Here is a 13331-nt window from a genome sequence, read left to right as displayed (position 1 = left end):
GGACAAATATCCTGAATTTGTGTGTGTGTGTGTGTGTGTGTGTGTGTGTGTGTGTGTGTGTGTGTGTGTGTGTGTGTGTGTGTGTGTGTGTGTGTGTGTGTGTGTGTGTGTGTGTGTGTGTGTGTGTGTGTGTGTGTGTGGCACTGACAGGGGGAGGGCAGTGGGAGGAGAGGAGAGTTGTCGTGGGAGGGTGTAAGTCTGGTATATAAGTGTGTGCAGATTTCACACAAAGCAGACTCGTGAGTGTGTGCTCTCTGCTCCAGTGGAACTGTCGGCCTCTAACAAACACACTCGTTCCTCTTCAGACTTAGGTGAAGAGAAGACGAAGAATGGAATCCACCGAGAGTTTTTATGAGTACTACGACTCTGAGGAGACGGAGAACTCCACCATGTGTGACTACTCAGAATGGATGCCATCGTACTATATCATCCCGGTGCTCTACATGCTCATATTCATCCTGGGCCTCTCTGGAAATGGGGTGGTCATCTTCACCGTGTGGAGGACTCAAGGCAAGCGACGAGCTGCTGACGTCTACATTGGTAACCTTGCCCTGGCCGACCTCACCTTCGTGGTCACCTTGCCTCTGTGGGCCGTCTACACAGCCATGGGCTACCACTGGCCTTTCGGAGTGGCCCTGTGTAAAATCAGCAGCTACGTGGTGCTTCTCAACATGTACGCCAGTGTCTTCTGCCTCACCTGCATGAGCTTTGACCGGTACCTGGCCATCGTCCACTCTCTGTCCAGCTCCCAGTTGCGAACCCGTGGCAACATTCAAGCCTCACTGACGACCATCTGGCTGCTCTCTGGTCTGCTAGCTGCTCCGACTCTCATTTTCCGCTCTACCAAATTTGACTCAGAAACCAACCGTACGTCCTGTGCCATGGACTTCAGCTTGGTGGTGTCGACCAAGCCAGAGGAGAACCTGTGGATCGCCGGTCTCAGCATCTCCTCCTCAGCTCTTGGGTTTCTGCTTCCCTTCTTGGCAATGATGGTCTGCTACTGCTTCATTGGCTGCACCATCAACCACCACTTCAACACCCTACGTAAAGAAGACCAGCGCAAAAGGAGGCTGCTGAAGATCATCACCACCCTCGTGGTGGTGTTTGCTGTCTGCTGGTTTCCTTTCCACATAGTAAAGAGTGCCGACGCCCTGTCCTACCTGGATCTGTTCCCCACCACCTGTGACTTCCTGCGCTTCCTGCTGCTGGCTCATCCCTACGCCACCTGCTTGGCCTACATCAACAGCTGCCTCAACCCCTTCCTCTATGCCTTCTTTGACCTGCGCTTCAGATCCCAGTGTCTGTACCTCCTCAATGTGAAGAAGATCCTGCACACCAGCCCCCCCAGCTCCCTGTCCTCGCAGAAGACGGAGGCTCAGTCTTTGGCTACGAAGGTGTGACTATGCAGCTGGGGGCCCAGAGGCACGCTGGGGAGGAGGTGGGTGAAAGATACAGAGCAGGATAGGTAGAATGAAACTTTGAAGAACTGGGATGCCTTCTTAGCAGATCAGTTTCAGGGGTCACCTCTGACACCGCCTACCCCTACTCCGTCAACAGCTCTGATCCTGATCTGAATAGGACTGATGGTTTTGAGGGGTTGAACCACTCCAAAACTCCTGCCTCATTCTGAGTGACACAGGGGTGAAACTAAACAAGACAACGTGCAGAAAACTGTGTTTTTATTTGTTTTTTTGTGTAAAAAAACTGATCATTGAATGTCTCCTGGTCCTCCGGAGGACTTAATGACGAGCACTGAACACAGGGCTCCTCAGACCACCAAAATGGTGTGAGTTCCTTGTGTGTTTGCCTTTTCTGTTTTTGTTTTCATGAGCGAACTCTCAAGGTGTCATTTCTACCACAGACCTCACTGCTCTGCCGATCAGACCACAATATCTGCACCACAGCTGGCAGCATTACGTCCCTGTGTGTGCGTGTGTGTGTAGGAAGGGTTTACCAGTTGGCGGGAGGTGTTGGAGTAAGATAAGACTCTAAACTACAAGTGTGTGTGTGTAGGGGGGTGGGGGGATAAAGGTGGTGTCAGACAGGCAGACAGACAGATGGCAGCTGACAAATGTTTTCAGGATGTGAAAGGTCCAAATAAAAGTTTGCTATTTCAACTGTATATGTGTGAAGGATTGAGGTGTGTGTGTGTGTGTGTGTGTGTGTGTGTGTGTGTGTGTGTGTGTGTGCGCGCGTGTGTGTCTGAATTTATTCCTGACAAGAACATAAACTCATTTTGTAAATAGAAACATGTTATTTTGATTTCATGTAAATGACTTTTTTATTAAAAAGGTGCTTTGACCCAAAAATCCTCTCTGGTGTCACTCTGTTCCCTCCGACAGCTTGTTACGACTTACTGGAATGTATTTTCTCCTGTCCGGTGAATATGCTTCTTCCTGTTGGGGCATTGCTGAGAGGAGGCCGTCTCCCTCCTATTGTGCTTGGCAGGGCTGAAATCAAAGCACATGTCAGCAGGAAATGCACGTTGGACTTCTGTTTCCCTCCTTTCCAAACAATTCACTCCCACAAACAATCAGCAGGGACACAAGTTTCTAAAACGGATCACACTCGGGTTTTTTGGCTTTCTTCCAAAAATGTGAAAATCCTAAAGGGTTTATTATCACAATTAATACTCCAATGTTGTCATTCAGTTGATGTTTTAACCCCAAAACTTCATATGTGTTTAACATTTAGAAGTTTTTTTAGCCCTAAAGTTAAATAATCCAACCAAATTTGACTGTAATAGGCTTTTTTACAGGATGTTATCAGTAACAGCAGGAGGACAGAGGGACAGGACTAATCCTTTGCTTGGTGATTTGTAGTGGGCGTCAACTTATTGTCCCTTTGTAATACCCCTAATGGACTGTGGCTTTGTCTAAATCATTTAAATGAGCACTTCTGAGCAACGTCTGTGTAAATACAACCCTTAGGAATTCTGCAGCGAGGTAAACCTCAAACGGGCCCATCATATCAGACAAATGAAAACATCTTTGTTGTCTGAAAAGAAAATTTCAGCAGCTGCAGCTCTTCTGACTGATCCTACCTTAAATAGGTTTGTTCTACATTATAAATATGGATAGCATTAACGTTTACTACAAAAAGCCCGACAATGAAAGTAGGCTGGCAAGTAAAATGATTTTCTTTTGTCATGCATTTCCCATTTTTCTCATTTTTACAGGATGACTTGTCACCCTCCACCTGTCACCGTCACAAACCGAGCCTGCTGTGAAAAACAATCTGGACAGATTATTTTCAAGGCTTTTCATGTTTTATGAAGCTGATACGACAGCGTTACCCAGATTTCACGGCAGAAACTGCACAAAGTGCAGCAGGAGAAAGGTGATTCATGCCCTTTGATGGAGCGCCGAGTGTTTATCCAAGCAGACTATTTGGACATGATCACACAAATGGTTTTATTTCTCCTGTAATTACTGGCTGTAGAAAATTAGGCATGCTCACTGTGAGAACAGGTGGGCCACATGGAAGCCATGGAAGAGATTAAAACTCAGTTTCATTCTGTAAAAAAAAAAAGTGAAACAAATACAAAATTAGACAAGCACTAACTGTCATTGTACTTCTGTGTCAGCCAAAAAATAAAAGTCCACCATGTTTATGGTGTGAAAAACAGGATTTAGTCCTGGAAACATCTGCACGAAAGCTGCAGCTAATGAGACGGCAGCAATGTGGTCTTCTGACTGAGGGGCAAAAAAGGCTCCATTAAATAAACCACAAGCTCTTACCACTAATTATGTCTGTAATTATCCAGTAGACACCTCATTTAAATCATAAAACACATTTGATTTATTCTAGCAGCATAAAACAAATTTTATTGGAGCTGAATATTTATACCAAATCAACAATTCTTCAGAAGGAATACAATTACAAATGAGAAGGAACCTAATTATTACGATTACTCATAGAATGTACATTTGCAGAGCAGGCATGTCCAAAGGGCGACCCGGGGGCCATTTACGGCCATCGGTGTGATTTCTTGCAGGCCCCACTTTCATTTCTAGAATGATGAATTTTGTCTCTAAAGTAGGCTGTTTCTGTTGGTCGACACTTTTGAAAGAACGGATAAAGCTCGAAACGCGCAGATTCTTCCTGATATAAGAGGTGAGTCTCCTTATTGTTTTGGTATTTTTGGTAGTTTTGGTAGTTTTGGTTGTTTTGGCGTTGACATCATCCTAGCATGCAACATTCTGTGACTCTTAAAAAACAGTAAAAACGCTGAAAAACGCTCGCAGTGAAGGGCTTTTCTGATCAGGACAAAGCTGGCAGTGAATGAGTTAAAGAACTCTCCCGTAACACCAACCTGCTCCACAAAACTTTCTAGTGAAGTTTTTGGTCAGCAGAGGACTGCAGAGTGGTGTCAAGTATGAAACAGGTCACGTTTCTAACTCAGTAATCACTGAGATCACTGTTAAAGCTCTAGTTTAAAGTTTAAAATATATCCCTATTGTTACATTAACATTTGAACTAAAATGTCTATTTTTTACCTATTTGAAGAGATTTTTTTAGACCATGTAATTTTAGCATTTTTACGTTAAAAATGCACATTTTTGTGGCCCAAAAGGACTTTTGACTTGAAGATTTTGCTTTTGTCTTAAAAGGTTTGGACACCCTTCCTTATAGACATGCAGAACTAATAATCCCACAAAATGCACAGCTCTGCTTTGTAAAATATTTTGGAAATAGATCTTTGACTAACATCAGTTTTCCCAGAACTCATGATCCTCCTACCACAATAATCATGAAAAATGAAGTTGATGACCGCAGTAATGTTTATAAAGAACATTGAACAGTTATAGCATGCTTGAGATTGGAGGTGTTTAAAGACAGCATAAATCCACTTTGTTAGTTAAAGTTAAAGCCCCATTAGTCGTCATCACACGCTGATAAAATTACATCTCTGCTTTTGACCATCCCTGCTGAGAGCAGTGCACTGCAGCTGTGGCTGCGCTCTGGGACTATTTGGTGGTTTGACCCACCAATCCAAGCACTTAAAGCTGAGTGTCAAGCAGGGAGGCATTGGGTCCCATTTTTAGGTCTTTTTTAGGACTGTGGATTTGAACTCGCTATCTCCCAGTCTCAGGGTAGACACATCACTAGGTCACTGAGAAGGTGTACTTGGCTACACTATGACTAGCTGTTAGCCTATCAATCTAGTCAGGACTGATCCTTGTTTCTTCAAACAGGTTGTTCAGAAAGTTGCAGGCAAATAATGTTACAAATTAAATGCTTCCTCTAATCCTTCAAATGTTAATTCACATCTTTTGGGGGGTTTGTGATAAAGTTATAAACAATTCATTTTTCACCTGGTTGTGGGTAGCTCCGTGAATGACCTCAGTCTGAAAACACAGAGATTGGTTCTGATAGGTTCAGAATCCCTGTCAAAGTTTAAAATAATATTTACAAGCCTTCACATGAGCTACATTTTCTAAATTACAGTTTTTTCAGCATGGCAGAAATCTTCAAATCTATCTATGTTGATAACATTTCCACAGAAACTCATTTCAAAGGCCTAAAGAGTCTCCAGATTGTGGCTCAGCAAAGTGTATGGTTCTGAATTTGCTTTGAGAATGTACTTTTATTACATGTTTGTTAATAAAAGCCCAATACGGGGTGTCCAAACCAAAGTTAAAAGTCCTAGAGGGCCACAAAAATGTGTTATTTTTTTATGCAAAAATTATTTTACGGTACTTTAATTTACATTCACTGATCACTTTATTGGGTGCACCTGTCCAACTGCTCGTTAACGCAAATTACAAATCAGCCAATCACATGGTGGCAACTTTATGCATTTAGGCATGTTGACATGGTCAAGACGATCCGCTCAATTTGAAACCGAGCTTCAGAATGGTGATTTAAGTGACTTGGAACATGGCATGGTTGTTGGTGCCAGACAGACTGGTCTGACTATTTCAAACGCTGCTGATCTTCTGGGATTGTCACGCACAACCATCTCTAGGGTTTACAGAAAATGGTCTGAAAATGGGAAAACATCCAGTGAGCGGCAGTCCAGAGGTTAGAGGAGAATGGCCAGACTGGTTTGAGCTGAAAGAAAGGCAACAGCTCAAATAACCACTCGTTACAACCAATATGCGGAAAAGCATCTCTGAACGCACAGCACGTCGACCCTTGAGGCAGAGGGGCTACAGCAGCAGAAGATCACACTGGGTGCCACTCCTGTCAGCTAAGAACAGGAAACTGAGGCTATAGTTTGCACAGGCTCACCAAAATTGGACAATATAGGTTGGAAATATGTTGCCTGGTCCGACGAGTCTCAATTTCTGCTGCAGCATTCTTGTTAATATAAATAAGCTCGTGAAAATGCCCATACCACTTTTTAGCTTCAGTCTAAATGAATGGCCTGTATTTTTTATATAGCATGTTCTAGAGTGCTGGAACCCCCCAAGGCACTTTACAACACAATCAGTCATTCACCCATTGACACACACATTCACACCCTGATGGTGATGAGCTACTATCAAGGATGCAAAACGTTTTCATTATCCTAAACATTCACCATCTTATAAGAGCGTGCAACAATGAGCCCCAGTGGTTGTGTTGTTTCAGATCAAGCTTGCAGCCAGGCCCACTTTATGTTAGAAACACATGTCCTACTGTCAGAAATCTCAACCCAATAAACCAGGTCATGCAGAAAATAGACAAAGGAAGCATGCACATTTTTCTTCTCCAACATAAACAATAGAGGCTGAGGCGCTCAGCCAGCAGACCGGACCTTAAAGCCTGGCTCGACCCTGACAGGGAAGGATGAGATGCTGACCCCTGAAGAGTCTTGGAGGACCCTCAGCTTCCTGCCACACGGGAGAACACCTCCCTGCACCAACCCCGGAGGACGACTGGTCTCATGGACTGGAAGGGAGCCAGGAAGGGAAGGAGGAGGGTGGTCAAGATAGTGGTTCCTGGCTGGAGTATCCTGTCTTTCAGAGGCATTGGCCTGCTTTTACGGCCTTGTGCATGAGTCCTGCCATACAGGTGTAAACAGTAAAAAATAGATATTTTAGTATAAAATCAATACTTTGTAACAAGCACCTGAAATGACTAATCAGAGGGCATGCCTCTCCTCATGCCTCTCCCTGTAGATGGCTGACCCTTTCAAAAGCGTTTATACAGCAGAATCATCGTTAGTGGAAACACGTCGTTTCCGACAGAGCGGAAGAGCCCAAGCTTTGGGTGTCTCCGGAGCTTAGGCTGGAGAAGATCATCCTCTTCAATGGACACAGAGACTCCCTTCATTCTCTCCTCTATCCTCTCTTTTGTGCATCTTTCCCTCCCTCGAGCCTAAATGGGGGCCCTGTCATCTGAAACAAGTCTGAACTAGTGTAGAGGTTCAGCTGCGTCAAATCCAGCTTCACAGGTAATGTGCATCAGCACGACGAAAAAATGTACACCAGAGCAACACCCAGAGACGCTGTTTATCTGGTTTTCATTTATTAAATTAATAAATGATGTTTAACTGAATCACTTTCAACGTGGGATGAGTTCTTCTGTATTTAAGGACCACGTATTTAGGGTAGCATCACCGTACAGATGTCTGAACTGCTTGTGTTTCAGGGGTGTAAATCTGTTTGCACAAACACACTTGTGTTTGCACAGTTGCATTGTAGAGACTTGACTTCTCTTGAGGACGTAGAGTCTATTTTCTTTCTGTCAATCATCAAACTGCAAATGAAAATAAAGTAAGACAAGAGCTTTTGGTGGACGTGGTTGAAGTTCTGTTAAAACATGCTTTAGGTCATATGCTTTAAAAAAACACCTTTGCATTATCAACTTACAAAAGAATCCCATTGCATCCCTCGGGTCTCAAATTTAGCACAGTCACATGCAAAAGATTAGATCAATCTATAAATATTCAAAGAAATACAATGGGACCTGCTGTGCAAACGGTTTGACATTTACATACCAGGGTTTATATGTTCTGTGACTGCGGGTTATAAAGGTATTCTGCTTTTTTTTTACAATAAAGAATTTCAAAGACCAAGTTCACTGAGAAACCATTTATACTTGTTATTTTTTTAAATATGATCGATCACTTTGAGTTTCACACGTGAACACAGTCTTTTACTTTTTTCTCCTGCATTAGCCGCCAGTAGCAAATAGACAGGGAACTGCTCTGGTTAGAAAAGCCGGTCAATTCTATGTTTCATTGAAAATCTTGGCTTGCGACGGGGAAGGCTGTTGTTGATTTAACCTCCAGGAGAGAGCAGAGCACATGTCAGCTAGTAGAAGCTAACTGTTAGCATTAGCAACTCCACAACATGGCAGAACTCCTTCAAGCGTGTTATTTGTGGAGATAAAGCAATAACATTTCAGAGCAAATGGAGTCAGTGGTAGAGTTGTGTTGCTGTTATCCAATAGAGAAGAGTTGTCTGAATATCAGGAAATAAGAAAATACTCTAAACCTCCAAAACTTGCTGTCTGCTGCTCACATCTACTATGACTATATTCTAGTTCCTGAAACAGGAGCACAAAAGTGTCCCTTTTCACCACAGAAATAGACTCCCAAAGCATTCAATACTACTAGAGACCATTTTAGATGTATTCCAAAATAATAAAGAAAAAAGAAAAAAGTGACCTCTGTTTTTAAGTTTTGCTTATGTGACTTTTCTTATTGATCCAAAATTAGGCTAATTCTATGAAGTTGCTTCTTATGCACCTGAATTTGATGGGGCCTTCAGCCTCTGTCTCTGTTCTTCGTTTATTATGTTATGATGTGGAAATATCATGTGATGTTTTGTAACACAAGTCCCCAGAACAAAAAGACCAGCACAGCAAATCAAAAGTTTTCATTAAAGAGCAAGTCACCCCCAAATAAACTTTTTTTTGCTGATAAACAAAAAAAAAAAGTATAATTATTGGCTAAGAGGTACCCTAGAACGTTAGCTGGTACCATATGATGTCACAATGTCATTGTGAGCCTGTGTGTATTTGTTAGTGGCTACACACGCACACAGGCTCACGACAGCATTGTGACATCATAATGTACCAGTTTACATCATCGCATACCTCTTAGCCAATAGCGGTGGCAGATTTAAATTCAAATACAGTGCAGAGTTTTTACCTGACAATGGCACAACACTGCCAGTTTTAGCAGAATATTTAAATTTTGACTAAGATGCGCTGAAGTGCCAAAATAGTGACTACACGTGTCTGCAGCACGATTAGACACGCATTTACTATATAGTTTATCAGAAAAAAAAGTTGAATTTGGGGGTGACTTGCTCTTCAAGGCAGACCTGCTCAAATTCTTCTATTGTTCCAAATCGTGTGCAAAATCTTGTATTATGAACAAAATAAACCTAGAATATCTTTATTTTTATAAACATATCAGTAATTATTTTATCTAATTTCTCAAAGCTCCTGGTAGATGCTTTTAAAGAATCTGTGGCTGCTTATGGTTGAAGCAGGATATTAAAAGTCGGAAAGTGTATAAATTATTTAAAACTCCATCACTTGTACCAACTTTCTTGTTATTTAAGGTCTAATCCAAAATGTTATCTAAAGTCTAGTTTTCAGATCCTCCTTGGGATTTTAAATGTGTGTTCTGGTGTCATTGAGAGAATAAGAAAAAAAAAGATCTCCCTGTTATTTTAAATAAAGGTCCTTTGTTCAGTTGTCAAGGATACAGTAAGACCCCATCGGTCACTACAGCAGCTGTTACAGTTGTTTCAGTAGATTTAGTCATAACATCATCAGAATGAGGTCATGGACATTAAATAAAGCATAAACAGTGAACGGAATCATGCAACTTATTTCTATCAAAGTGTCTTTGTACTAAATGAAGGGAAGAGTTTTGGGGGTTGTTTTTCAGCAACTTTTGTTATGTTTCATACATGCAGAGATACACAGGTGACCCTTTTAAACTATGTTTCCTGAACAGGTGCTATGAAAATGTTCTTTTTTTTAAACGGAAATATGTTTTTTTAGGTTTAATGTGGAATTTGTGTCCTAAAATATAATATAATATGGGGCATCTAAAAAGCAAATACGATTAACCACTCAAAAAACTTTTTTAAAGCAGAAATACAAATCTGAAGAAAACACCTGCATCTAATTGAAATGGGAGGCTACAGTAGATTTTTGCTGCAATCGTTAGAATAGGAGTTTGTGACCATGTTAACTTTTAGGCCGAACAATAAATTATTATTTTTTTGCTTGACAATAAACTAAAAACTACAGGCAACAGCTACATCTTGTGGTTTTGTCGGAACCGTTCTGTCTCCGGAACGTTTGTGTAGGAACCTTTCCGAAACCGAGAGTCGGAGCTATTAAACAGACGGAGCAACGGCCGAGGCCCGACGTAAATTTCTAGATACATATTCTGTTTGTTTGGACACAACATGACTTCCCACCGACATGCCCGGGTGTGGAGGTACGTGGAGGAAGGGAGCTGTTTGAAACTGAAGTCGTATCTGCGGAAGCACCCGGACCTGGACGTGAACTTCTCCCGGGGAAAGAGGCAGAGGAGCCCGCTGCAGTTAGCCTGCTCACTAGAAGACGACGCTATCCTGCGGCTGCTGCTCAAACACGGAGCCGATGTTCTCCAGAGGGATCGGAGAGGAGACACGGCGCTTCATGTCGCTGCCAACAGGGCCCTGAAACACGGGAAAACAGGTGAGAGAGACAAAAGGGGGTTCGATTTATAAAGGTCACGGTGTGTTTCATGTTGGTTTTAACTTCTTTGTTTTTATTCCTAGTTTATGATGACTTGGTCATACCTCTCAAAAAGTCATGTCCCGAAGCTTTAAACGCTCAGAACCGAGCAGGAGTCACACCTCAAGACCTGCTGAAATGGATGAAACATTCGGAGGTAAACAACGACTTAATAAAACTAATTATATCCAGTCCAAAACTCATTTTCATGGGGAAAAGACGTATTTAAACCTAAAACACTCAACAAAATATGTTTCCTTTATGCATCTTCTGTTTGTATCCCATTTATTTATAGGAACGCAGTTATTAAAATTCATGAAGAGGCAGCTGTAAAATAGGACCCCAACAGGAAAAATTCCCCCACAACAAGATAACACTTAATACTGAGAATAAAATATATACAGTGAATATAAGGATTAAAGCAAGAGAAATATAGTTTAAAAAATGTGTTTTTTTTTTTTTTTTTTTTTACAGAAAAGAAACCTGGACATTGTCTAAAGAGCAAGTCACCCCCAAATCAACTTTTTTTCTGATAAACTAGATAAATGCATGTCTACTTGCTCTTTAAATCACCCGTGGTTCTGGAAACCCGAACGACTCTTTTGGAACTTCCACAATGGCTTTTCATAACTTCGGCTAGAAACAGTAAAACTCTGACTGTTGTTTTGAAATATAAATGTAATGAAATATACAGGTTTATGCAGTTTTTTTGTTTTGTTTTTCTTTTCATAATGGTATTAAACTTTCACAACAGGCAAATACAAAATTACCTGCAATAGTTATAATCTATCATTTTCCGCAATTATCAACATCCCACTGTAAAATAAAATGGATGGAAACTTGTCCATATAAAGTTTCAGTTCTCTTGAGTAGATTTTGGTTTTCCTGCACCTTGATGTTTCCATGTGTTCTGGTATCTTTCTCAGATTTCAGACAACACGGGCCGCAGACTGGAGGCTGACACTGAGAAGGAGTGGCTGGAGAAGCTGTTTGGGGAATGCGAGGATGAATTTTCTGAAACCTTCGGGGTATATGATGGTAAAATCAGAATCGTTATTGCAATAGTAAAGTTTGACTGATGCTTTCTATTTTTATTCCTAATGTTGTTGCATTTTTTCCCCCACACAGCTGATGATTATCTACCTGTTGATGAAGAAGACGGAGACTTTGGGGACTGGGCCGATCGCATCAGAAGGGAATATTTTGACAAAAAACACTCTGAAGCTCAAAGACTGGCAAGTTCATCTTCTAAGGGGAAAAAAGAGAAAAAGAAGGAACAAGCAGAGGAAAGCCACAAGAAGCTGCATGAAAGGCTGCAGCGGGAGCATGAGGAGTATTTGGCTCGAGCTGCACGTAAAGAGGAAGAGACTCGGCTGGGAAAGAAGCTTCGATATGACGAAAAGTGTGCTGCTACATTTAATGGTTCCTCCACATCAGACAGCACAAAGCTGCGCTACAGCGACATCCCCTGGCCGTCTCCAAGAGGCACGGTCCATGAGATGGTGGATGTGATGCTGCATGGCGTGAACCGGAAAGATGTGGCGGCGTTACGTAAAGCGATCCGGAAACAGCAAACGCTGTGGCATCCGGATAAATTCGCTCAGCGATGCGAAGCTCGATTAGAGGAGAATGAAAAACGGAAGATTCTGGATACAGTAACAGCTCTGTCACAGGAACTCAACAGACTGGCTCAGAGTTTCAGGACTTAAAAATCACTCAATGTTCTTCATTGGGCATGTGGACATATGTTTATCATATTTATTGACAGCCTAGATTTCTGTTTTCATTTGAATTTTAGACAGCTGTAGTTTCCTTTACAAGGAGGCTCGTGCTAAATAAATTAAGAAAAGCTGCTTCAAATGCATAAATGCAATAAATTATCAATTGGAACAATTCTTGAGATCTGATATCTGCATCATATTTTTGTTTTTGTCCTTCCCTCCCCTTTTTTGTTACCCTTAAAAATAGTCACCTATAGGTAGTGTGTGTAAAGATTTATTTAAGGAAATAAATTTCACTTTACTGGAATTGATTTACAAATTTGGATCTAACTGTAGTGAGTTATTTTTATCAAGCACCCACTGGAAACTTGGCGCTTTTTCTTTGTGAATTTATAAAGCAGACAAGACATGAAATGTCTTCAAAAATAAATTAAACTTGGTTTGAAGAGAAAGAAGTCCAGCTGCCATGTTTTAATCCATCTGGGATTACTACAGATTAACCTTTACTAGTATTCGGTCTGGTTGACCTTTTCTTGGAGTTAATATTATGTGGTCAATAATTTATAGCTGTTCATCTGATTGCCTTATTTATTAAAGTATTTTCTAAATCTTGAAAGAAATTGCTATCATCAGAAAATATTTTTGCTACATGTAGTGCATGTTTATCTTATTACTATTCAAGAATTGCAACCATTTAAAAAAACAAGTTCTACTGGAATATAAATTAAAACATTATAAACTGGAGAAAAAACCCAACTGTCTGCCAGTTTTCACCAATGGAACGGTTCAACACGGGTTGCCAAGTCTTTAGCCAAATTCCCCTTTTGAAAACTCATTGGTTCATAATTTTAAACAAAACAAAGAAATATTAAAACGACTTGTCAGCACCCCAGAATTTTTCCTGTTGAAAACGGGCTTGACTAAATTTTT

At 41.2% G+C, this 13331-nt stretch overlaps 2 protein-coding genes across 2 annotated transcripts; both read left to right on the top strand.

The window, feature by feature from the left end:
* The first annotated feature begins 213 nt into the window (after positions 1–213).
* aplnrb (apelin receptor b) lies at positions 214–2309 on the top strand. Its single transcript, XM_015941228.3, has one exon. The coding sequence runs from the start codon at positions 330–332 to the stop codon at positions 1398–1400; it is 1071 nt and encodes a 356-aa protein (XP_015796714.3). The 5' UTR covers positions 214–329; the 3' UTR covers positions 1401–2309.
* Positions 2310–10288: 7979 nt separating this feature from the next.
* Positions 10289–12575, top strand: nfkbil1 (nuclear factor of kappa light polypeptide gene enhancer in B-cells inhibitor-like 1). Its single transcript, XM_015941215.3, has 4 exons — positions 10289–10641; positions 10725–10837; positions 11607–11718; positions 11809–12575. The coding sequence occupies exons 1-4, from the start codon at positions 10368–10370 to the stop codon at positions 12387–12389; spliced, it is 1080 nt and encodes a 359-aa protein (XP_015796701.3). The 5' UTR covers positions 10289–10367; the 3' UTR covers positions 12390–12575.
* The last annotated feature ends 756 nt before the right edge of the window (positions 12576–13331 follow it).

This window comes from Nothobranchius furzeri, chromosome 6 (genome assembly GCF_043380555.1).
Source record: "Nothobranchius furzeri strain GRZ-AD chromosome 6, NfurGRZ-RIMD1, whole genome shotgun sequence".
NCBI lineage: Eukaryota > Metazoa > Chordata > Actinopteri > Cyprinodontiformes > Nothobranchiidae > Nothobranchius > Nothobranchius furzeri.
Note: the sequence above shows the minus strand (reverse complement) of the source record. Positions and strands in the feature narration are given on the sequence as shown.